At 36.2% G+C, this 24,059-nt stretch overlaps 1 protein-coding gene across 1 annotated transcript in view; it reads left to right on the top strand.

The window, feature by feature from the left end:
- GPR158 (G protein-coupled receptor 158) overlaps window positions 1-24,059 on the top strand; it is a 375,355-nt gene that overhangs the window by 337,813 nt on the left and 13,483 nt on the right. Inside the window, exons 7-10 of the mRNA XM_037006036.2 lie at window positions 2,859-3,097; window positions 15,400-15,538; window positions 20,539-20,644; window positions 23,852-23,998. Of these exons, the coding sequence (XP_036861931.2) occupies window positions 2,859-3,097; window positions 15,400-15,538; window positions 20,539-20,644; window positions 23,852-23,998 (631 nt within the window). The remainder of the gene's footprint in view (window positions 1-2,858; window positions 3,098-15,399; window positions 15,539-20,538; window positions 20,645-23,851; window positions 23,999-24,059) is intronic.

Genomic DNA, 24,059 nt, shown 5'->3' with positions numbered 1-24,059 from the left:
AAGACAAGTTCATCTGGTTAAGATGTATTTTAAAAGAGACAGTTACTAAACATCCACCATTAGCTCTCTATGAGGTTTAGAGTTTCATTGTAAATTGTGAAAACTCTTCAAGCACCAGAACAATAAATGATTTCCCACATCTTGCCTATGGAAAGAAAACATAAATCAAAACCATTTTTCTCTGAAGCAATGGTACTCACCCTGATGAAAACCCTTTGCAGTAACTGGAAAAATCCCTCGGAGTCCTTCAAGGAAGAAAAGATTTTCACTGTTGCCAAATAGGTCCCCACATTGGTTCTCAAAGACAACCTACATTTCTCTGCTTTGTACTTTTGTTATATGGTTGCCTTCAACTAGATTAGCTCCTTACACTTTCTCCATTTTCCTCCATTTCTACCTACTGATATCCATTAAAGGCCAGGTCAAATACCACCTGTTCTATTAGGCTATTAGACTTACTAGCTGTATACAACACAGAATATATGCTGCTCTAAATGGCAGCTATTTACACACTTAACTCTACTTAACATTAGAAGCTTCTGGAGACAGCAACCATATTGCCATGTTGCCTAGCATGATACCTAACTTGTGGCTGTCACTATATACATGATTGTTAACAATATTTAAGTAATTCGAATTGCATCAAGCTAGAGTCTGGAACTATTCTTTTTGTGCTCTAGCCAAAATATTGAAGACCAGAAAATGGGTCAGAGTCTCTCTTTTGAGATCCTAGTCATTCAAAATTTAGAATTCATCCAGGTACAACTAGAAACAGTTATGTGTTCATAGTGGCTGCAAGTTCCTCTTACAGGAAATAAGATTGGTACTGGGAAAATAATATTTCCCAAGGAATTTCTCTTATTTCTAAGATAGAGTTCTTTGAATCTTTTGATCTGATTACAACAGAGGCCTTCTTATGGGGTTAGTAATTGATTAATTAATTGATAAACTTGTCTAGGGCAAAAAGGCATTAAAGAAATATGTAGACACTGTAATTTAAAAGACGCAACTAATCATTCACCAATATTTTTTATATAAAGCCTCTTCTTTAACTGTTGGTCTGATGTTTGGAACGTATTGTTCTGTTTTAGTATAAATCACCACAGTGCGTTATTTATTGTTCACAATGTTAGTGATTTAAACAGGAGTGAAAATTTAAAGAGTTTTTTTAAAGTAGAATCTTTCTAGATTTTTATGTTTATTGACCATCCCAATATGTTAAAATTTCCCTTAAGTTAAAGCTTATTTTAGTAACTCACCTTTGTGGAGTATTTCCAAAACATTCAAGATAGATTTTATACTAATGTCTCCTTTTGTTCTACAGTCATGTATAATTATTTTATTTATAATAAAAATATATAAGGTGATAACAATGGACATAATTAGGGAACAAATACAACTGTTTTGTAACAAGTAGCAGTTCACCTAGTTGGAGCAGAATTGTTAGAGGCATACCAGAGGGGTAGTATGTTACCTGCCAGTGCTAGTGTTCAGCAGGACATGGGTAATAATATAGGGAATGGAAAAATATTCATTTAGTGAACTAGCTAAATGTAGTTAAAAAGATTTTCTGTTTTATCTTATTTCATACTAACATCTTTCTGACATTGTTCCACAGAAAAATTGAGAATAATAAGTATTTTGTTCATTCCTGCATGTTAACTGTAGGACAGTGGGGCTAAAGATATAGGGGTGAAAGGATCGGTAACAATCTGCTAGAAAATATCATTCTTTACTGGACATGTTGTGCTAATTCAGGGAGAGCTACCAAAGGCCTTTAGAGAGAGAAAAACCAGCCTAATACATCTAGGCTATTTCACGTGTGTTTCTTTCATTTCTGGATTTGTGATTTTTATGAAGAATTCACATGAACCTTTCATTTAAAATGTTGAAAGAATGAGATGGAGAAGGGAGAAAGTTTGGAAAAATGAACTTATTTTGTCTTTTAGAAATTGATTATGGATACCCCCATGTATCATAAACCGTTCATCGTGATTTATGCCAAGTCACAGTTTTGTGACTTAAAATATAGGAATGAGGTTGGGGAGTTAAAATCAACAAGAATATCCTGGAGGTGAAGTTAAAAAAAGGTTGGTTGTAAGGATCCCTGTGAGGTTAGATTTTGTCTTTATACAATATTTAGAAATGAAACAGTTCTTAGATATCTCTCATCCAATAATTCTCAACCCTGGCTATTCATCTGAACCATATGTATAGAAAAAAAAATCTTTCTAATTACTACATTTCTCATAGAGCATCCCAATCTTCTTTAATCTAGTGATCTTACTCACCCTAGTATTTACATACTCCTCATTGTTTTCATACTTACTTCATTATTATTTTTGGTAATGTAATAAAAGATTTAAAAAGGGAGGGTCATGTCATATAAGATGATTTTCAGAAAATAACCTTTCATAACATTCTACTATAAAAAAATAACTGGTTCAAGGAAGTTTTTTGACTTAGTATATCACAAAATCCACTAGTCACTTTCAAGACTATTTTTTGATCTGTCAGAAACCCGGTTCAAACAGTGTTTGCCTGTGGATCTTTCTAAGGTCCTGAGAATTTTCCTTGAAATATTAAGGCAGAGTCAAAAGAAATTCATCCTATACAAATCTGTTGGCTCAACTGGTCTCAAATGCAGGATATTTGTTTTGCTATTGGAAGATAAACTAGAATGAAACTAAGTGAAAATATAAGCAATAGCGTTTATGTTTGTATTTTTTTATGTTAAAACTCTGCGTAAGTAAGTAGGTATTGGTGGGTCTAAATTTCACCTAAAAAATGAGATAGTTTAGAATTTTACTTTCTGAGTGTTAAGTTTGCCTTCACATTCTAATGTTTTGCTTTTCCAGGGTTTTGAAAGTGTTTCTTTCACGAACAGCTCAACGGATTCCGTATATGACTGGTGGACGGGTCATGAGGATGCTGGCAGTAATACTGCTAGTAGTGTTTTGGTTTCTTGTTGGCTGGACTTCATCTGTTTGCCAGAATTTGGAAAGGCAGACTCCACTTATTGGCCAAGGGCAGACATCTGATCACCTCATCTTCAATATGTGCCTCATCGAGCGCTGGGATTACATGACAGCTGTTGGTACGTGGTCTCTTGTTTTGCGTGATCATTTTGTCCTTTTTCCAGTAGCATTAAATGGACTTCTTTAGAAGCCTTGCCAAACCCTTTTACAAAGCCTAAAGGAATTTCACTTAACAGGGTTTTTGGTAAAACAATAGTATGAAAAGGACAGTAATGACCTGTGGAATGCAAACTTCTTCTGAAAGTTTCCATTCTTTTTCAAAGGTATGTAGCTTTGTTGAAAAAATGTAACCAAGCAAATCAGGAAAAAGAAATGCAGTAAATAAAGGCAACATCTTGGTACAAAGAGACTATCTGCTTTGGATCTTATCAGTGTGTACCTGTTTGATTAACAGTAGCTATTCTCTTGACATTTCTTTAGTTGAGGGAAAAAAAGGAAATGATGGTATATTTTATATAGTTTTGCTCCTATGCTATATCAGACTTGGTTTCTAGGGCACTCTTTGTGTAGAGATTTTCTCTGTGAAATTTCTAATTAATCTTTCTTCCTACGATAATTTATTAGGATTCTCTGGAGGTCCAGTTTTACACAAAAGCAAAGCCATGCTACTTGGGGGTAGTAAGAATTTTATGTGACCAAGAAATTAGAGAAGTTTGAATAACTATATGATGACTTAGGCCAAAAACAGGTGATTTTCTGGCATCTCAGTTTTTTGAAAAATAAAGAGAAATCCACAGGAAATTTTCTTTTGTTAATACTAGGCTGTCTTAAGTCTCCAAAGATACAAAGAAAAGAATGAAAACAAACCTTTATTATTTTGTTGTCATTCCCCTCAGTAAGCCACAGAACAAATTTTAATTTTATCTGGCAGATGCCAAATTTAATTTCTATTTTCTGTCTCTCCCATATATGGCAATTGTTTGAATATTCAGATTTAGTATTTTTCTAGAAGCTAATAAAGTGTGTATTAAAATGTGTAACAAAATGTGTTTACAATTTAAATTGAATAGTGTTTCTCTGGGCAAGATATTTTCAGAATTTTATAGGCCTGATACCCAATAAAAAAGCAATATGGATATGTAAAGGGAATGGCTATAATGATAATATATAAAGCCAATCATCATTATTTTGATCAATGTCAAAGAAGGTATCAGAAGATAAAGCATAGAACTAAGGTAGGAAGCAATTCTGATTCTGACTTTGGTCTGGATTTGAAGATTAAAGAAATCATACATATTAAAGTTCTACTCAAAAACCTCTAACATTATTTTATATTCTTCACTCTAAGATAACCAAAGTAGACAAAATGATTTCCCCATATTACTATGAAGAAAGGCCATTATATTTATTTTCTGTTTTGCAAAGAATATAATACTCAAAATACATGATGAGGCACCCTTGGGTACAGAATAAACAAACAGAAAGCATGGCCTATTCACCTAGCATTTTTTGTATTTTGTAAACATTGGTTTTGAGATGTATTCAAGGCCTTTTTAAAATTTATTTTGCACTCTGAAGTAGATCACATTTGTGATCTATATGTAGAAATAAATGGGAGTATATAACTGATAGTAACTTACAATTCATTTTACATAAACCTTATATATAAGTGAGAATTTTATACAACAAACAAGATCCACTGAGTACCTATAATTTCTCTGGTACTGATTTGAACACTTTGCAGGAGATATAAAATGCATAAAAGCCTTATTCCTTTCATCAAGGAGCTGACTATTGGTTGGTAGAGGTATCAACAATGAGATTTTTTAAATCATGGAAAAGCAAAATTGAGCGGTGAAGGCTCCTGGTGCAATAGTAGTTCAATAAAGGAAGATAACAGTTAATATCAAAATTCGGGAATCTTTGTTAAGAGAGAGGTTGTTTGAGCCATGGTAATATTTAGATTATTGTAAAGATGTATAGAGAACATTCCCTTTGATAGGAATGGTGGTGGAGGTGGCTAGGAATTGTATGAGACATGAAGGGAATGCCTAACTAGAAAAAACGATTGTGTTGAAATGCATTGTTAATACTGGATGGTCAGGTTTATCCAGTCTTGAAAACTTGTTAGAATTTGGAGAACCAGGAAAGTGATGTGATGAATCAGTAAGTTTGATCTAGATTGCTTTTATATATATATAATACATATATTACTTTATATTAAGTGAACTTTAAATAAGTACATAATTTAAAGTGACATACACCAAATGCAGAGAATCTGGAGTTGGAACCATGACAGTGGAGAAAGATGTAAAGCAGGAGCCCTCCAAGCCAGCCTCAGAACCAGCAGCAGCGCCACAGGGAACCTGTTAGCAATGCAAGTTCTTGGGCCTGTCTGCAGACTTCCACAGTCAGGTACTCCAGGACTGCAAGGCCCAGCGATCCATTTTTGACAAGCCCTCTAGGTGACTCTGATGTTACTGTAGAGAACTAATGACTCAGGGGAAGTAATCAGATTATTTTACTACAACGAAATGATTACTGATCTCAACTGTGGTCTGGCCATTCCATAAAACTCTCGCTGTGTCTCTCATTGGCCCCTAGGTCATTCTTCACAGTGATTATTTTTGTCTTGTCTTGTATCCTCTCTTCATACCTTGAGATTATCCCTGTTTCTCATAGGGGACTCCTCCTTGAAAAATTAAATAGGAGCCGTCAGATAGGAATGTCTTCCAATTCCCGTCTAATGATAAATCTTCCCATGTTCCTTCCCGTTTTCATTCTTTTCTCCCTCACATTATCCAGGCTAACTTCTGTACCACCCTCATCCAACACTGGCCCCTCGTCATCAGTGATCACTCTTGCTTTTTGTCACATGAAATCCCCCAACTTCCCACATCACTCGTTCAAGAATCCATTCTGACCACAATGTCCCCCAGCTTATCTGTTTACTCCCTCTACAAGCACTTTGGCATCACAGGCTATTTTTGTGGTACTTGGTTGCTATCACCTTCTGCTTTCCTCCAGAGAGAAAGCTTACAGGTAGCAAATTTTTCCACTAGCAAGGGAGGAACTATAAAAATAGTAGGCATTTAATTAAAAGTTAGTATTTTTAATATTAATTCTGGAGCATACCAGGGAAAGGGGGACACAGAGAACAAGGAGGGTCCTGAGCCCACTTTCCTGAGGTCCCTGAAATAGGCAGTACAAGAGAGAATAAAGATCCATAGTTGAGAGGGCTGCAGGAAATGCAGTTCCCTGGACAGTCCCCAGGTCTCAGTAGAGTTTGAGAGCGCTGGTCATGGATCCAGGTTATGGCTTTAGAAGTGAGATAGAAGTAGCTAGCCTTGAGAGGCAGTAATTAGTTAATCCAGTACTCCCAAAGGTATTAAATGGTAGCATTAGAGTCTCTTAGGAAATAAAAGACTAGCTGGCAATGGGGTGCAGAGACCAAAGAGTAAGAAGAAGTTAAATGTTTGATGGTGTTTCTGTTATCTCCCAGTCATTGTTCTTGTCCTGTAAGCTACTGGAACACCTTAGTTTCAATAGTACACTTTTCCTGCATGAACACAATTCTCTGAAGAAAAGTCAAGACACAATTTAGCAATAGGAACAAATATTTGAAATTAGGACTACCTTGAAAAAACAGATTTGCAGTTGCTGTAATTTTTTTCTGCATTACCCTAAAGCAATTGCACTTACTTATCTTTGAGCATATGGCATTAGCTATTCTTTATTTAACTTCTCTTAATTTGGTGTTTTCTAACGTGTAACACATGCCTCTTCTCAGTTCTCTTTATATTTCTATAAGTAGCATGTTTACCATAGATTTTTTATATTAAGGCTGTTATTCAAGAATAAATTCATTTACCTTCAGTCAGCTGAAAAGCAGCTTCTACTGGAAGCTAAGTTATTCCATTTCCTAAACAGAAATGTTTTATATAGGGAAGAGGCTGTAGAAAGGCAGGGGACAGGTTATACCCTGAGGTTATGGGAAATCTCTATCAAAAAGCTGCACATACTCACATTAGTGTGAAAAGTCAATTTAGAGAAAAATAAAAAGTGATAGTTAATATATTGATGAACAAACATTCTGGATCAGCTGTACCTAAACAATCTACTTTTTAGAAATACAAACTAAAGAACAATTTGCAAGGGTGCAATACTAGTTTTTCCACTGAAGTAGAACTCTAGTTAGAAATGTGGGTCATTCATTTAAAGAACGGGTCCACTCTATTCTTGCTTACTGTACAGGGTTGTTTCAGAACCACGCAGGTAGCTGCCCTGATCGGTGATTTTCCTACCATAAGTATTTCAGAGGGAGGAAGCAGGTATAGGAGACTGCTTCGAAAAAATCTCCAAACCTCTATGAGCCTTGGTTTCATCTTTAAGGAAGTATTTGAAAACAAAGAAAGGGGAGAAAAATGACTTTCATTGTTACTTATGTCTATTTACAATAATCATTGTTTGTCCTTTATAAAAAGTTATGAGGTAAGCTTTAATGGAAAACAAATAAAGATATAAACATCACAACTGTGGAAGACAGATAGATGAACATTAGACAATGTGAAAAATGTTTCTCAGGTTCAATAGCCTGTTTTTTAAAAGTGACTTTATTCTATCTAATGGAAAGAGAATCACAAATTTTAGATGTTCCAGAATATTTCTAGATCAGATTAGAATTCATATAAAGACTTAAACTGCCATAGCTCTTTGAGAATCATCTATATCTATAATAAAAATAATAAGTAGTACTTATACTATTCAGCAGCACTTTGAATTTTTCTAAGTATGTTTGAAGGCAAAAAAAAGGATTCTTGATCTGCTCACCCCTCTTTACTGTTCCAACCTAGTAGCTATATGAGATCCAGAAACATGGCCTAGAGTGCTCACACTATATTCTTGGCACCTAACAAAGTATCTGTCAGTTGTAGGCTCTTCATAAATATTTGCTGAAAGAACAGAGAGAGAGAGTGGCTCCCTTTTTCTTGTAACATTTTCTGTGGTCAGGATTAGACCAGTGTGAGGAGACATATTAAAGTGAACATCCAGCAGTTACATAATCGTCCCCAAATTCATTTAAATGGTAAAAGTGTATGTTCCAACTTTAGGATGTCTTGTTGAGCTAGGTATATAAACTGAATTGGCAACCTTCAGCTCTTTTATGAAATTCTCTGACTTTTCCAACAGTCAAAAGAGGAGATCGGTACAGACAGACATGGCATACCAAATCAGAATTATAAATTTAAAAATATTGCATAGTGCATTTACAAATATGGAAGTAGAACAAAAATGATTTGCTTTTGGTAAAAGTGTTTACTATTTCACCATTTTCCTAGAGCTATATATAAATAATAAAGTAATTGGGATCATAAAACCTTCTCCTGAATTAATGAAGACAACAGATAAATATCCCAAGTCCTACTCATTTAGAAAAATGTTGGTAGTGGGGTTATCAGGTTTGTTATCTAAACCTGTTTATGCTAATTGGTAGTGAGTTGTCCATGTTCAGGATTTTTCACAATACCAATAAAATGTATCATGGTTAAAAAGTTCAAACTTTGAAGGAGGAGCCGAGATGGTGGCATGAGTAGGGCAGCAGAAATCTCCTCCCAAAACCATATATATTTTTGAAAATACAACAAATACAACTATACCTAACAGAGAGACCAGAAGATACAGTACAACAGCCAGGCTACATCTACATCTTCAGGAACTCAGCATCTCACAAAGGGGCTAAGATACAAAGCTGCGACATGGCAGGACCCGAGCGCTCCCCCCATCCCAGCTCTCCAGCGGGAGGAAAAGAATCAGAGTGAGGAGGGAGTGGAAGCACAGGACTGCTAAATGACCAGCCCTAGTAACCTGCACTGGGAGCACAGACACACATTTCATGGTGTACTGGATATTAGAGAAACAGAAAAGTAAAATCTGCAAGCGGATCCCTTGGGAGAAAAGAAAAGCAAGTGCTTTTTGAAAGTCTTTTAGAAAGGAACAGGGGCTTCACAGCTGGATGGAATTATCCTGGCACATTCAGCCCAGCAGGCTGGGAATCCTGAGGAACTTCAGGCACCCTAACCCCCTGGTGGCAATGTAGCTCTGAAGCCCCTCATGGCAAGAGGCAGCCTGACATTCATTCCCCCCTGATGGCACAGCCCCACCATAGGGATGGAGCAGCCCGGGAGCAGCCATGCTCCCAGCAGCTTCCCAGAATCTCCTCCTGGCGCGCAACCACCCAGGCCAGACCCAAAGGCTGCCACCAGTGAGCAGCTCCCCGGCACAGGTAGAAGAAACCGGGTCAAGGTGCAAAGGGGCGCCACTCTCACACAAGAGCACACCCGACATGACTGCCACTCCCTGCAGGGCTCTGGGCTACCCTAATGGTGACCCTGCCCATGGCAGCTTAGGAGATTAATCCAGAGGCTGCTCCAGGAGTGTAGGTGACTCACACAGGCAGCAGAGAAGGCCAAGGCACCCAGCAAACAAGAAAGGACATTGTTCTCCCAGCTGACACATGTACTACCTGCCTACAACTACCTCTATCTCTGTGAAATGGTAGAAGAATTTGGTCCAGTCCAGAATTTCCCTGACAAACCCTGAGACAGGACCTGGGGAGATAGATTTAACCAATCTTCCTGAAAAAGATTTCAAAATAAAGGTCATAACCATGCTGATGAACCTGCAGAGAAATATGCAAGAGCTAAAGGAGCAAGTAGGGAGGGAGAATACAGAAATAAAACAATCTCTGGAAGGACTTAAGAGCAGACTGGATGAGGTGCAAGAGGCCATTAATGGAAAAGAAATGAGAGAACAGGAACACTGAGAAGCTGAGGCAGAGAGAGATAAAAGGATCTCCATGAATGAAAGAATATTAAGAGAACTGTGTGACCAATCCAAAATGAACAATATTCTCATTATAGGGGTACCAGAAAAAGAAGAGAGAAAGGTATAGAAAGTGTCTTTGAAGAAATAATTGCTGAAAACTTCCCCAAACTGGGGGAGGAAATAGTCTCTCAGACCATGGAGGCCCACAGAACTCCCAACACAAGGAACCCAAGGAGGACAACACCAAGACAAATAATAATTAAAATGGCAAAGATCAAAGACAAGGACAGAGCATTAAAAGCAGCGAGAGAGAGAAGAAAGGTCACCTACAAAGGAAAACCCATCAGGCTATCATCAGACTTCTCAACAGAAACCTTACAGGCCAGAAGAGAATGGCATGATATATTTAATGCAATGAAACAGAAGGGCCTTGAACCAAGAATACACTATCCAGCATGACTATCATTTAAATATGAAGGAGGGAATAAACAATTCCCAGACAAGCAAAAATTGAGGGAATTTGCCTCCCACAAACCACCTCTACAGGATATTTTAAAGGGACTGCTCTAGATAGAAGCACTCCTGAGACTAAAGAGATTTCACCAGAGAAAATAAAATCACAGCAAAGAAAGAAGACCAACCAAATACTAACTAAAGGCAAAAAATAAAATCAACTACTCACAAAAACAGTCAAAGGAAACACAAAAGAGTACAGAATAAATCACCTAACATATAAAGAATGGAGGAGGAGGAATAAGAAAGGTGAGAACAAAGAATCATCACACTGTGTTTATAACAGCTTAATAAGAGAGCTAACTTACATGGTTATATAGTGAAGAAGCTACCCTTGAACCTTTGGTAACCAGGAATCTAAAGCCTGCAATGGCAATAAGTACATATCTTTCAATAATCATCCTAAATGTAAATGGACTGAATGCACTAATCAAAAGCCACAGAGTAACAGAATGAATAAAAAAGCAAGACCCATCTATATGCTGCTTATACAAGAGACTCACCTCAAACCCAAAGACAGACACAGACTAAAAGTGAAGGGATGGAAAAAGATATTTCATGCAAACAATAGGGAGAAAAAAGCAGGTGTTGCAGTACTTGTATCAGACAAAACAGACTTCAAAACCAAGAAAGTAACCAGAGATAAAGAAGGACATTACATAATGATAAAGGGGTTAGTCCAACAAGAGGATATAACCATTATAAATATATGTGCACCCAATACAGGAGCACCAACATATGTGAAACAAATACTAACAGAATTAAAGGAGGAAATAGAATGCAGTGCATTCGTTCTAGGAGACATCAACACACCACTCACTCCAAAGGACAGATCCACCAGACAGAAAATAAGTAAGGACACAGAGGCACTGAACAACACACTAGAACAGATGGACTTAACAGATATCTACAGAACTCTACACCCAAAAGCAACAGGATACACATTCCTCTCAAGTGCACATGGAACATTTTCCAGAGTAGACCACATACTAGGCCACAAAAAGAGCCTCAGTAAATTCCAAAAGATTGAAATTCTACCAACCAACTTCTCAGACCACAAAGGCATAAAACTAGAAATAAACTGTACAAAGAAAACAAAAAGGCTCACAAACACATGGAGGCTTAACAACATGCTTTTAAATAATCAATGTATCAAGACCAAATTAAAACAGAGATCAAGCAATATATGGAGACAAAGGAAAATGACAGCATAAAGCCCCAACTTTGGTGGGACACAGAGAAGGCTGTTCTAAGGGGAAAGTATATAGCAATCCAGGCCTATTTAAAGAAGAAAGAACAATCCCAGATGAATAGTCTAAAGTCACAATTATTGAAACTGGAAAAAGAAGAACAAATGAGGCCCAAAGTCAGCAGAAGGAGAGAAATAATAAAGATCAGAGAAGAAATAAATAAAATTGAGAAGAATAAAACAATAGAAAATAATCAACGAAACCAAGAGCTGGTTCTTTGAAAAAATAAACAAAATAGATAAGCCCATAGCCAGACTTATTAAGAGAAAAAGAGAATCTACACACATCAACAGAATCAGAAATGAGAAAGGAAAAGTCACAATGGACCCCACAGAAATACAAAAAATTATTAGAGAATACTATGAAAATCTATATGCTAACAAGCTGGAAAATCTAGAAGAAATGGACAGCTTCCTAGAAAAATACAACCTTCCAAGACTGACCAAGGAAGAAACAGAAAATCTAAACAAACCAATTACCAGCAAAGAAATTGAATCGGTAATCAAAAAACCACCCAAGAACAAAACCCCTGGTGCAGGTGGATTCACCACTGAATTTTATCAGACATATAGAGAAGACATAATACCCATTGTCCTTAAATTTTTCCAAAAAATAGAAGAGGAGGGAATACTTCCAAACTCATTCTATGAAGCCAGCATCACTCTAACACCAAAACCAGGCAAAGACCCCACCAAAAAAGAAAATTACAGATCAATATCCCAGATGAACATAGATGCAAAAATACTCAACAAAATATTACTAAACTGAATTTAAAAATACATCAAGGGAATCATACACCATGACCAAGTGGGATTCATCTCAGGGATGCAAGGATGGTACAACATTCACAAATCCATCAACACCATCTACAACATGAACAAAAAGAAGGACAGAAACCACATGATCATTTCCATAGAGGCTCAAAAATCATTTGACAAAATCCAACATCCATTCATGATAAAAGCTCTCAACAAAATGGGTATAGAGGGCAAGTACTTTAACATAATAAAGGCCATGTATGACAAACTCACAGCAAACATCATACTTAACAGCGAGAAGCTGAAAGCTTTTCCTCTAAGATCAGAAACAACACAGGGATGCCCACTCTCCCCACCGTTATTCAACATACTACTGGAGGTCCTAGCCACGGAAATCATGCAAAACAGAAATAAAAAGCATCCATATTGGTAAAGAGGAAGTCAAACTGTCACTATTTGCAGATGACATGATATGGTACATAAAAAAAACCTAAAGACTCCATTCCAAAACTATTACAACTAATATCTGAATTCAGCAAAGTTGCAGGATACAAAATTAATACACAGAAATCTGTTGCATTTCTATACACTGACAATGAACTAGCAGAAAGAGAAATCAGGAAAACAATTACATTCACAATTGCATCAAAAAGAATGAAATACCTAGGAATAAACATAACCAAGGAAGTGAAAGACCTATACCCTGAAAACTACAAGACACTCTTAAGAGAAATTAAAGATGACACTAACAAATGGAAATTCATTCCATGCTCTTGGCTAGGAATAATTAATATTGTCAAAATGGCCATCCTGCCAAAAGCAATCTACAGATTCAATGCAATGCCTGTCAAAATACCAACAACATTCTTCAACAAACTGGAACAAATAGTTTTAAAATTCATATGGAACCACAAAAGACCCCGAATAGCCAAAGCAATCCTGAGAAGGAAGAATAAAGCAGGGGGCACCTTGCTTCCCAACTTCAAGCTCTACTACAAAGCCACAGTAATCAAGACAATTTGGTACTGGCAGGAGAACAGAGCCACAGACCAATGGAACAGAATAGAGACTCCAAACATTAACCCAAACATATATGGCCAATTAATATATGATAAAGGAGCCGTGGACATACAATGGGAAAATGAGAGCCTCTTCAACAGCTGGTGTTGGCAAAACTGGAGAGCTACATGTAAGAGAATGAAACTGGATCACTGTCTAACCCCATAAACAAAAGTAAATTCAAAATGGATCAAAGGCCTGAATATAAGTCATGAAACCATAAAACTCTTAGAAAAAAACATAGGCAAAAATCTCTTGGACATAAACATGAGTGACTTCTTCATGAATTTATCTCCCTGGGCAAGGGAAAGAAAAGCAAAAATGAACAAGTGGGACTATATCAAGCTGAAAAGCTTCTGTACAGCAAAGGGCACCACCAAGAGAATAAAAAGGCATACTACAGTACGGGAGAATATATTCATAAATGACACATCCTATGAAGGGTTGACATCCAAAATATATAAAGAACTCACGCACCTCAACAAACAATAGGCAAAAAATCCAATTAAAAAATGGGCAGAGGAGCTGAACAGACAGTTCTCCAAAGATGAAATTCAGATGGCCAACAGACACATGAAAAGATGCTCCACATCGCTAGTCATCAGAGAAATGCAAATTAAAACCACAATGAGATACCACCTCACACCTGTAAGGGTAGCCACCATTCAAAAGATAAACAACAACAAATGTTGGCGAGGTTGTGGAGAAAGGGGAACCCTAGTACACTGCTGGTGGGAATGTAAACTAGTTCAACCATTGTGGAAAGCAGTATGGAGGTTCCTCAAAAAGTTCAAAATAGAAATACCATTTGACTCAGGAATTCCACTTCTAGAAATTTACCCTAAGAATGCAGCAGCCCAGTTTGAAAAAGACATATGCACCCCTATGTTTATCGCAGCACTGTTTATAATAGCCAAGAAATGGAAGCAACCTAAGTGTCCATCAGTAGATAAGTGGATAAAGATGTGGTACATATACACAATGGAATATTATTCAGCCATAAGAAGAAAACAAATCCTACCATTTGCAACAACATGGATGGAGCTAGAGGGTATTATGCTCAGTGAAATAAGCCAGGTGGAGAAAGACAAGTACCAAATGATTTCACTCATATGTGGAGTATAAGAACAAAGAAAAAACTGAAAGAACAAAACAGCAGCAGAATCACAGAACCCAAGAATGGACTAACAGTTACCAAAGGGAAAGGGACTGGGGAGGATGGATGGAAAGGGAGGGATAAGGTGGGGTAGGAAAGAGAAGGAGCATTATGATTAGCATGTATAGTGTGGGGGCTGGGGCATAGGGAGAGCTGTGCAGCACAGAGAAGACAAGTAGTGATTCTACAGCATCTTACAATACTCATGGACAGTGACTGTAATGGGGATTGTGGGGGTGGGCGACTTGGTGATAGGGGGAGTCTAGTAAACATAATGTTCCTCATGTAATTGTAGATTAATGATACCAAAATAAAGAAAAAAAAGAAATTATGGTTCATTTATACAAAAGGCTACTGAATGTTTAGCAACCTATTTTCTCACATTTCTGCCAATGGTTATCCTTACATATTGAAAAAGACTCCATGCAACCAAAGCTTAGACTTCTAGGAGCTTCATATAAGCCTTTTGTTGCCTTGATTACTTTATTGTGACCCACATGCTCTATGAACATCTTAAACTTAGGCTGAGTGTGCGCAAAATTATTTTACAGTTGTTTTAGGAAAAGGCCAGGTATGCAAGGAAAAAAAATATCTGAGACAGCAAACACTGTTTTAAAGAAATTGTAAACCAAAAAATACAAAGTATACCTTTGAAAAATCTTTTATATGCTAATAAAATTTTTAAATAAGTATATGGCATGTGTATTCATATGTGAATGACATTTTGTATTTATCTATTTCTAACTAAAGAATGTATGTTTCTATAATAGGTATAAAATGAATATTACAGAGCTTAATTTTTACTTTTCTCTTCACCTATAAAACTAATGTAAAATTGTTTTATTGTGTTCTTCTCCCAGCTGAATTTTTATTCCTTTTGTGGGGTGTTTATCTCTGCTATGCAGTACGGACAGTCCCATCAGCATTTCACGAGCCACGCTATATGGCGGTTGCAGTTCACAATGAGCTCATTATCTCTGCTGTATTCCATACAATCAGGCAAGTGATCTGTAGCATGAGTATTTAACTGTCTCATTTTTCTGGTGTATTACAGTTTAACTTAAATAGAAAAACTGGGTAAGATGCACAATGGGAAGATTTAGGAAGGATGGTGTTTTATAAGTCAACTAATTTCTTTGTCACAGAAATGACAAGTGAACACAGTGCTTTTTTTTAAATTCTGCTATGCTTAGTTCCTTCTGATGTTTTATTTATTGCCTTAATTTATTTTGAAGGCTAACTCAATATTACCATGTTACATTAAACCACTGATGGAGGTGTCATTGGATATTGTTTATGACACATAATACTTTCTGTTCTGAAGATGTATGCAATCTTCTATACCACATAAAGTAATACATATAGAGAAATTATGTGTTTTCATATGTTTATTATGCTGGCTCAGAATTTCAAAATCTTAATACTTGAACAACTTATGTGTGTGAATTCTGCTAAATTCAAAGCCAAACAAGCACTCCCAGCTGATGAGTGGATATTTGTGGGCAGGGCGGTTTTGCATTTTAGCAGTGACCTTCTGTGGGAAGAACGCATGGCCTGGCCCTCTGTTTTTTTATCTCCAAGACAGCTCTATAGTCAGTGAAGACGAAGAAGGAAGAAAGTAGCTTATGATAAGTGAACAAAATGAAATATGTGTGATGTAACTTCTGAGAATTTTTACCTGACTTGTATTTGAAAATGAAACAAAAACCTCAGTGAGAACAACAACAAAAAGGAATCCTATAATTTGAAAGGCAACAAAAGATGTCATTCAATTACTCAACACATATTAAAAGCCAGGACAATTAAGAATGTGATCACAAATTTTGGATATTTGCCTTTGCCCTCAATGAAATGAGGAGCTTGCTAATAGTAGGAATCAGGCTATGAAGGTGTGGATTTGTGGAAGTCTGGGAGGATATTTATCATCTCTCACTTTAGCTGATAATCATAAAATGTTACCTTGCACTTCTAGGAACAGAGGATGCCAGAGAGCAGTTGGGCCTTAGGCATAACCTACACTTTTTAAACTTTTCATTAAGAAAAAGATTTATGACCTGACAACCCTAGAAACTCCACCAAAGGGCCAGGATTCAAGGGAATTTGCCTCCTGGCTTTGTCTTGTCCCCTCTCAAAAGAGAGAAATGAGAAAATGAGAGGAGAAGAGGGAGGAAAGATGAGAAGTGAAATATGAAATTACAAATAAGCAAAGGAAAGAATGCCCTCACCTAAATTGTGGTGGGCTCCAGAGCTCCACGGCCATCACGTTCTCCCAAACCATTGCACTTTCGTTGTTTGTTCCAAAAAAATAAAACACGTGTTTCTAGATCTAACAAACATGCTTCTCCAGAAACATTTCTAAGTTAATATTATATGAACAAACCAACCAAATAGGGTTATGAGCATGAAGGCTTATTACAGATGAGTTTCAATGTCTTCTAGTGTTGGGATGTGACTCTGTCCTGCAAAGTGTTTTCCACTTTTGCCCTACAATTAGCTGCTATATCTCTTAGAACCTAATTATCCAAGAAATTAAATGTGTTCAAAGCAGTTGCCTAAATCAATTTCTACTTTGAGATTTACTCTGTTCAATTTTCATCATTAAATGTTTTTTTTCAATGGATTTGGAAGTCTCAAGTGGCCCAAGTCCTTTCAGAAGTAGGCATGGTAAAGTATTTTTAAATGAACTTTAAAAATTTTCTTAATAATAAGGCAATAGATGGTTGTTATAGAAAAACCTTAAAATAATAAAGAAAAGGTAAAATCCCTAATCCAACCACCCCAAGAATAAACACTGGTAATATAATAGTGTATCACTTCTGGATGTTTTTACATGTGTTTATTTATGACACATTGCATCTGATAGCCCACTTTCAGGCATGTCACAGTGCAAACTAGCACACCGACAAGTCCTGCCGTAAGGAAACCTATTTAACTTCATTTAATCTCATTCTCCAAACTTAACTGACCATGAAATTCTCCCAGCTCAATTGACATCTGATAATAGTAGCCACACTTCAGAAAATACTGTCTTAATATTGGCCCAAGGTGATATAAAATATGTTATGTTAAATATTCATTGATAATAGCAGTTTTACTTTGTAGGGTCTTTCCTGCAGAGTCCCAAGCAGCGCATCAGCCCAGCCAAAAGAATCACACAGACTACTAGCCAGGTTCACGTAGACATAAGCTCTTATTGAACTGTTCCTGTTGAACCTAACAGATTTGGTGTGGAGTAGACACAGCATACTCACAAGATCAATTATCTTCCAAACAGTTGTGGGGTCTCCTATCAGTTTTGAACAGGGAGGATTTCCAGTGACAGCAGAGTGACCAGCCTTGGTCAGCTTTAGTATTTTCTTAGGCAGGCCTGAGCAAGCCTCAATGGGAAACCCTACATTTTAAGCTCCAACTTTGACTTACCTTTCTACACAGAGCAGACTCAGATTGTGACATATTGGCTTCAAAGAATCACAGTGTATACTAACCCCTCTTGGAAATTTAATTTGTATGGCCATAGAGGACCAAGAAACTATAGTTTAACACAGTAAATCTATAGAACACTGATTCTGGGGGGTATGAACAGGGTAATAGGCAGTAATAATTAGAGAAGTAAGTATACACAATTCCTTATGTACATGTGAACTGAATTCATATGTGCTGTGGTTCCAATGTTGGTAAAATCCAAGAATAAAAAGCAGTAATCAGCTGTACCCATCTTGGTAATTTTTCCCTGGAATTAAATAATATTAAATAATGCAGAAGTATTAAATATCAGCAAAGATATTCTCTATCAACAGGGAATATATTTTCTTTCTTGTCTGCTTAAAATAAAATATATACATTATGTTTGCATATACATATACACATATATAAATTGAAAACTATGACTACAGATTATTTACATTTTACTTTCATTCTTACCAAATAGATTAAACAACAATAAACTGAAAAGATTAAGTCTAGAAGGGAAAATAATGAAGGACGCATTCTGCCCAGTCTGTTCTAATCCTTTACTTACTTTTAGTACTAAGCAAAAAGCAAACCTTTGGAAAGTGTGAACTTTTTGAAGTTTGCTTTTATTCTAAACCTTAATTTCCAAATATTTCTATGCTCCTGACTTGTAGACCTGTTTTTTTTTAAGTTGAAATACTCTTTTTAAAAAAAATGAAGCTTTAAAAAGGATTGCAAAACCCAGTTTCTGTTAAGATACTCCTAGTCAGAACTGCAACCTAAAAAACCAGGCAGTAATTAAAAGCTGATTCATTTAAGGACAATTGACGTCAGTATTTCAAATAATTTTGGGGGATGATTCACCATTTTAACTTAAAGTAATGTGTAACCATTCTTCCTTCTAGATATCGTCAGGCTAGTTTAAAGCTCACTCGTGTTGGCATTTGAGGTAGGAATTCCCAGTACATGAGGATCCTTTTAGACTGTACATCCATCACCTTTGATATAAGTGTCCGATCCAGCACTGGCAGTGGCCCCAGCAGGTTGGGATTGTATTATTTTCCAGGACACATTTTGTATTGCTCCTATGCCTCAGAGGCTGTAACTTGTTACTGAGTACAGTGATCCTATTTCAGAGCTTAAAACCAATCTCACCTGAACCAACACAGACTAGTCAAAGGTGAAAGAGCCCTGAATGAAGTGAATAGTCATATTCAAGCCAGGTTCTTTGTACTTGCCTCACAAAGAAGGTAGAGAAGATATTAATCCAGAAAATCCTTTTTAGGAATATGTGAACTATCCTGAGCATTCTGTACTTCAGTGTGTTATACGTCTACTTTCTTTTGTCTCCAGACACAGGGTAAACTCTCCATTTTGGATAACTGTTGAACTTCCATTTTTAACTTGATTTTTGGGAGGGTGGAGGGATGGAGGTGAAATGAAGAACAAATCCCCTTGAGGGAATGTTATATTAAATATTAATAATATTAATTTACTTAGTAAGCTTATGAATATGATATAATGCAGAGTAAAACGAATTTCTTCTATTATTTAAATTCATATACATTGTTTTATGATTATTTCATGAGCATTTTCTTAGGATGTTAGCTTTTCATATTTGATGATGCATACCATTGAAACAAAACACTAATTCTCTAACTCCAAAAGCAGTAAGATCTCATATTTAGCTTTCATGGGTAAACAATGGGTGGAAAAAAATTTAAAAGAAGGCTATGATTGCAAAATGACCTTAATAAAAATTTCTGCATATGGGAAAGTCCTTAAAACATGAATTTTAGTTTGTGCATGTGCCTATTGATTTGTGAAAAAATTCCAAAATGACCAAAGTAAATATTAAAACTGAATTTTCCCTATATATTTCCTGCAGGGCCATGAAACAAAACTTTATAAATTCTTCAGTAAGATAAGATTTTTTAAATTAACATTTTAAATTATTTTAACTTTATGACAAGTAAAATTTTTATTTTAAAAAATGGATTTCACAAATCATTAGTAAATTCATTTTATCCATGACATTGTTTATCATTTAAACTTCTGGGAACATTCACAAGGACAGGTAATTACACACTCTTTTTTTTCTTAATTCTAATTAATATTTGTAAGTAAAGACTACTAGAATCAAGGGTTACTTGGATGTATTTTATGACAGAAATTTGCCATAAGCCATCAATTTGTAACCCTACTCTTCTGGTAAATTCACATGTGTATATCGCTTTTGCTTTCCACATTCAACTAACATACAAAATAAAAATCCAAGGAAATGTTTAGCACATTTTGGGTGGATATGCTGTCTTTCTCACTGTTGATAATTTAAAATAGTAAATAGTAAAGAGTTCGTGTCTTATGCATCTGATTAGGATTACTTAGACCCTTAATCTGCTGTGATGAAAACAGGTGCTATAGAAACAACAATGTAATTTCTTACTTGCTTGCTTTTTTTTAATACATTGAAGGAAAGAGTTTCCAGTATCCTAGTGTTTTAAGCAGAGATCTTGTTGGATTGCTAATCTGGTGAATTCTCATTTCAGATTTGTTCTTGCTTCAAGACTTCAGTCTGATTGGATGTTGATGCTATATTTTGCACATACTCATTTGACTGTGACAGTCACCATTGGGTTGCTTTTAATTCCAAAGGTATTCCGCTAACATTGCCTTCCTCCTGCACAACAGTTATTTTAAGTGCTCATGAACTTGTTTCTCCTTTTAAAAATATCTGGTAATATAAGCAAAGGGAGGTGTAAAGATTTGCTTGACACTCTAAAATGTTTTTAAAGCCCCCTCCTTAGGAAAGTAGGTGTCTCTTTTCTTTCAGGATTTATTAAACATCTCACATAATTTATTAAACATCTCACAAAGTGCCTTAATTTGCACAAAACCCCTCCTCTGTTTCAGTCCTTTTCCAAATACATTAATATCCATTTATTATGGTTTCAAGGTGACTTTCATTGTGGCTGTAACCTCAAGATCATTTTTAAAGAGGTTACCCTGTTCTAAGAATCCTCCGGTTTCTTGTTTGGATTCATATTCAGGGAAGTATTATGTTTTAAACAGTCAGAGAATTTTTAAGTAAATACAAATACATAATTGTAAGATTGTATATAGAACAATCTTGCTTAATAATGATGAATTCTGACAAAGACTCATTTGGGCAACATGAGAAAGTGAGGGAAAATGGACCAGGACTCAGAATATGGGAGTTCTGAATACGTACTCTACCCAAACTAGCCATTTTAAAATAAGACTTTCCTTCTTTCTGAGTTTCACTTTCCTCCTCTCTGACATGATAGCAATAGGCCACTTGGAACAAAATAAAATGAAATCAGAGTTTTGGGGAAAAAACATTATACGAGTTTTTCACTAAAACATTATCATCATTTGTCTCTTTTACACATAGAAAAACAAAATATTAGAACATCATATATCTCTATCAGTGTCACACAATATGACACTGGCATGGCTGAAACAAGAATGTGATTTCTTGTCTTTCATTCCAGGCTTATGTCCTCTCGCAATTAACCAAAAAATAAAAATTCAGCCTGATTGAAAAGACCAAACAATTACAAACTGAGCAAAATGCCTTACTTGAATTACACCAAATAGGCACAGTTTTCGTGGCATGGTCTGTTACTACAATTTGTCTTACCCATTTTTATATTTTGCATAATATGATTACCCTCTTTTTAAATGGATGTATCCTCAGACTATTTACTCATTCAATAAATTTTTATTGTTCCAAAGAGAGTCAAAAACGTGTTCATACAGAAATTTGTAGATGAATGTTCATAGCACTGTTTAATAATAGCCAAAAAGTGGAAACAGCCAAAATGTCCGTCAGCCAATAAATGCATAAACAAAAGGTGGTACATCCATACAGTGGAATACTGGTCATGAATAAAAAAGAATGAAGCACTCACTGTACATACCACAACATGTACAGACCTTGAAAATGCTCTGCTAAGTAAAGAAGCCAGACACAAAAGGCCCCTTACTGTATGATTACATTTATGTGAAATGTCCAGAAGAGACAACTCTCTAGAGACAGGAAGTAGTTTAGTGGTTGCCACTAGCTGGGGAAAAGGGAAGATAGAAGTGACTGCTTAATGGGGTCAAGGTTTCTTTTTAGGGTGATGAAAATATTCTGGAATTAGGTAGTGGCAGTGGGTGCACAAACTAGTTAATATTCCAAAGAGCACTGAATTGTATAATTTAAAATTCAGAATTTTATGATATGTCAATTATATCTCAATAACAGATAATTTAAAAAATTATTGAGGGGCTAAGCACTGTTCTATACATACTTACAGAACTATATACTCTGCTATATACTCTTACACTAAAATAATAATGAACAGATAAAAATCTGTGCTTTCATGGTATTTATATTCTGGAGAGGAGGAGGGGAAAACAGAAAAGATAAATAAGATAAACATTTAAAATAGTATTTTACATAGAGATGAGCACTGAGGAAAAATAGTAGAGCAGGAAGTGGACAATATGTAAATAAATGTTTCTTAAACTCATCATCATCACTAAAACTTTGCTCAAGAAAAATAAGTCCATTCTTATAAACAACCCCCACCAACCCCCAGGTAGCTGAACTAGCAGCTTGTGAGATTGTGGAGGACAGGGGCTCTGTTTTATTCATCTTTACAGCCTTCGGTTCATGACACATGTGGGAACCACGAATATAAGCAGAAGAGCGAAGGAGGGATCTGTGGTTTCTCAGCCAGTCCCAATTATAAAACATCCACTGCCATGTAAACAGAGAATTGCTGTTTCACATATGTTATATTTATGTCACCCGCCTACCTGAGTATTTTAACAAATGTTAACATTAAATATGTCCATATCATCAGAGAGTGATCCATTAATTTTTTTAAGCAATGTTTGACCTGATGACAAGCTCAGAGAAGAGACCTGGTTTCTCTAAACTCTTCTCTCAGTTTTCAAAGGACAGTCACATGTTACATATATTATGTAAAATGGGGCTGGGTAGTGTTGATCCTGCCTAGTCCCTATCACTCACCCAATCCACTCCTCCCTCACTTCTCCATTTGAAGGAGAATAGAGATTGCAAGAGTACACAGAACTGAAAAGCACCACAGACCACATGAAAAATAATGAAAATATGTCAAAATGTGATGAAGGAGAAACTTGAAAATAATGAGCATGAGCAAAAATTCTGTAATTTCCATGAATCTTTGAATTTAAACTTAGATACCATTTAACCCAATCTCTTTGGGCTAAGAGGGTACTGTGCTACAGAGAGCTTCCCTGGTAAGAGCTGTCAACCCACCTTCAAATGAGGCTAGAATTCAGACCTCCTGTACCCTGAGTCTTGAAAGTCACTTTTTGGAAGCTCTGTGTAGTAGACTGAAAGTCACATTCCTGTGATCAGAGCTAATTGTGTCCACAGATGAAATGCAGCCTCCCCATTGTGCAGCGAAATGACCACACAAGACAGACCCCACTGCTCAAAAAACAGTCCCATCCAGCTGCCGATGGGTCTAACTCGCTACTCTTAAAGAACATTTCTTTGGATTTTTCTACTTATATTCCTTTCCACAATGCAAATATCATTTGGAGTAATGTAAGTTAACACTGGAGGTCTGGAGAAAATCCAAGGATCAGGAGTCAAAGAGGGAACCAAGTGTTGATATTGCCTCACTATGACCTTTAATGTGCAACATGGGAAGCAAAACACAAATATAGCAGCAGATCTTTAATGAAGAGTCCAGTGATTGAATTCATCTAAGCTGAAGAAATGATATTAGCATTAGAGCCTTTATAATGTCTTATAGTGGATTAATGTCTCCAGCTCATATTGAATATCTTTTGCAGTTTTCACATTCAAGCAATAACCCACGAGATGACATTGCTGCAGAAGCATATGAAGATGAGCTAGACATGGGCCGATCTGGATCCTACCTGAACAGCAGCATCAATTCAGCCTGGAGCGAGCACAGCCTAGATCCAGAGGACATCCGGGTAATGCCTGTATTTTGTCTCTCCTTTTTCAGATTAAGCCCATTTATGTATGTGCATAATG

This window comes from Manis javanica, chromosome 2 (genome assembly GCF_040802235.1).
Source record: "Manis javanica isolate MJ-LG chromosome 2, MJ_LKY, whole genome shotgun sequence".
Classification (NCBI taxonomy): domain Eukaryota; kingdom Metazoa; phylum Chordata; class Mammalia; order Pholidota; family Manidae; genus Manis; species Manis javanica.
This window is presented reverse-complemented; position numbering and strand designations above follow the sequence as displayed.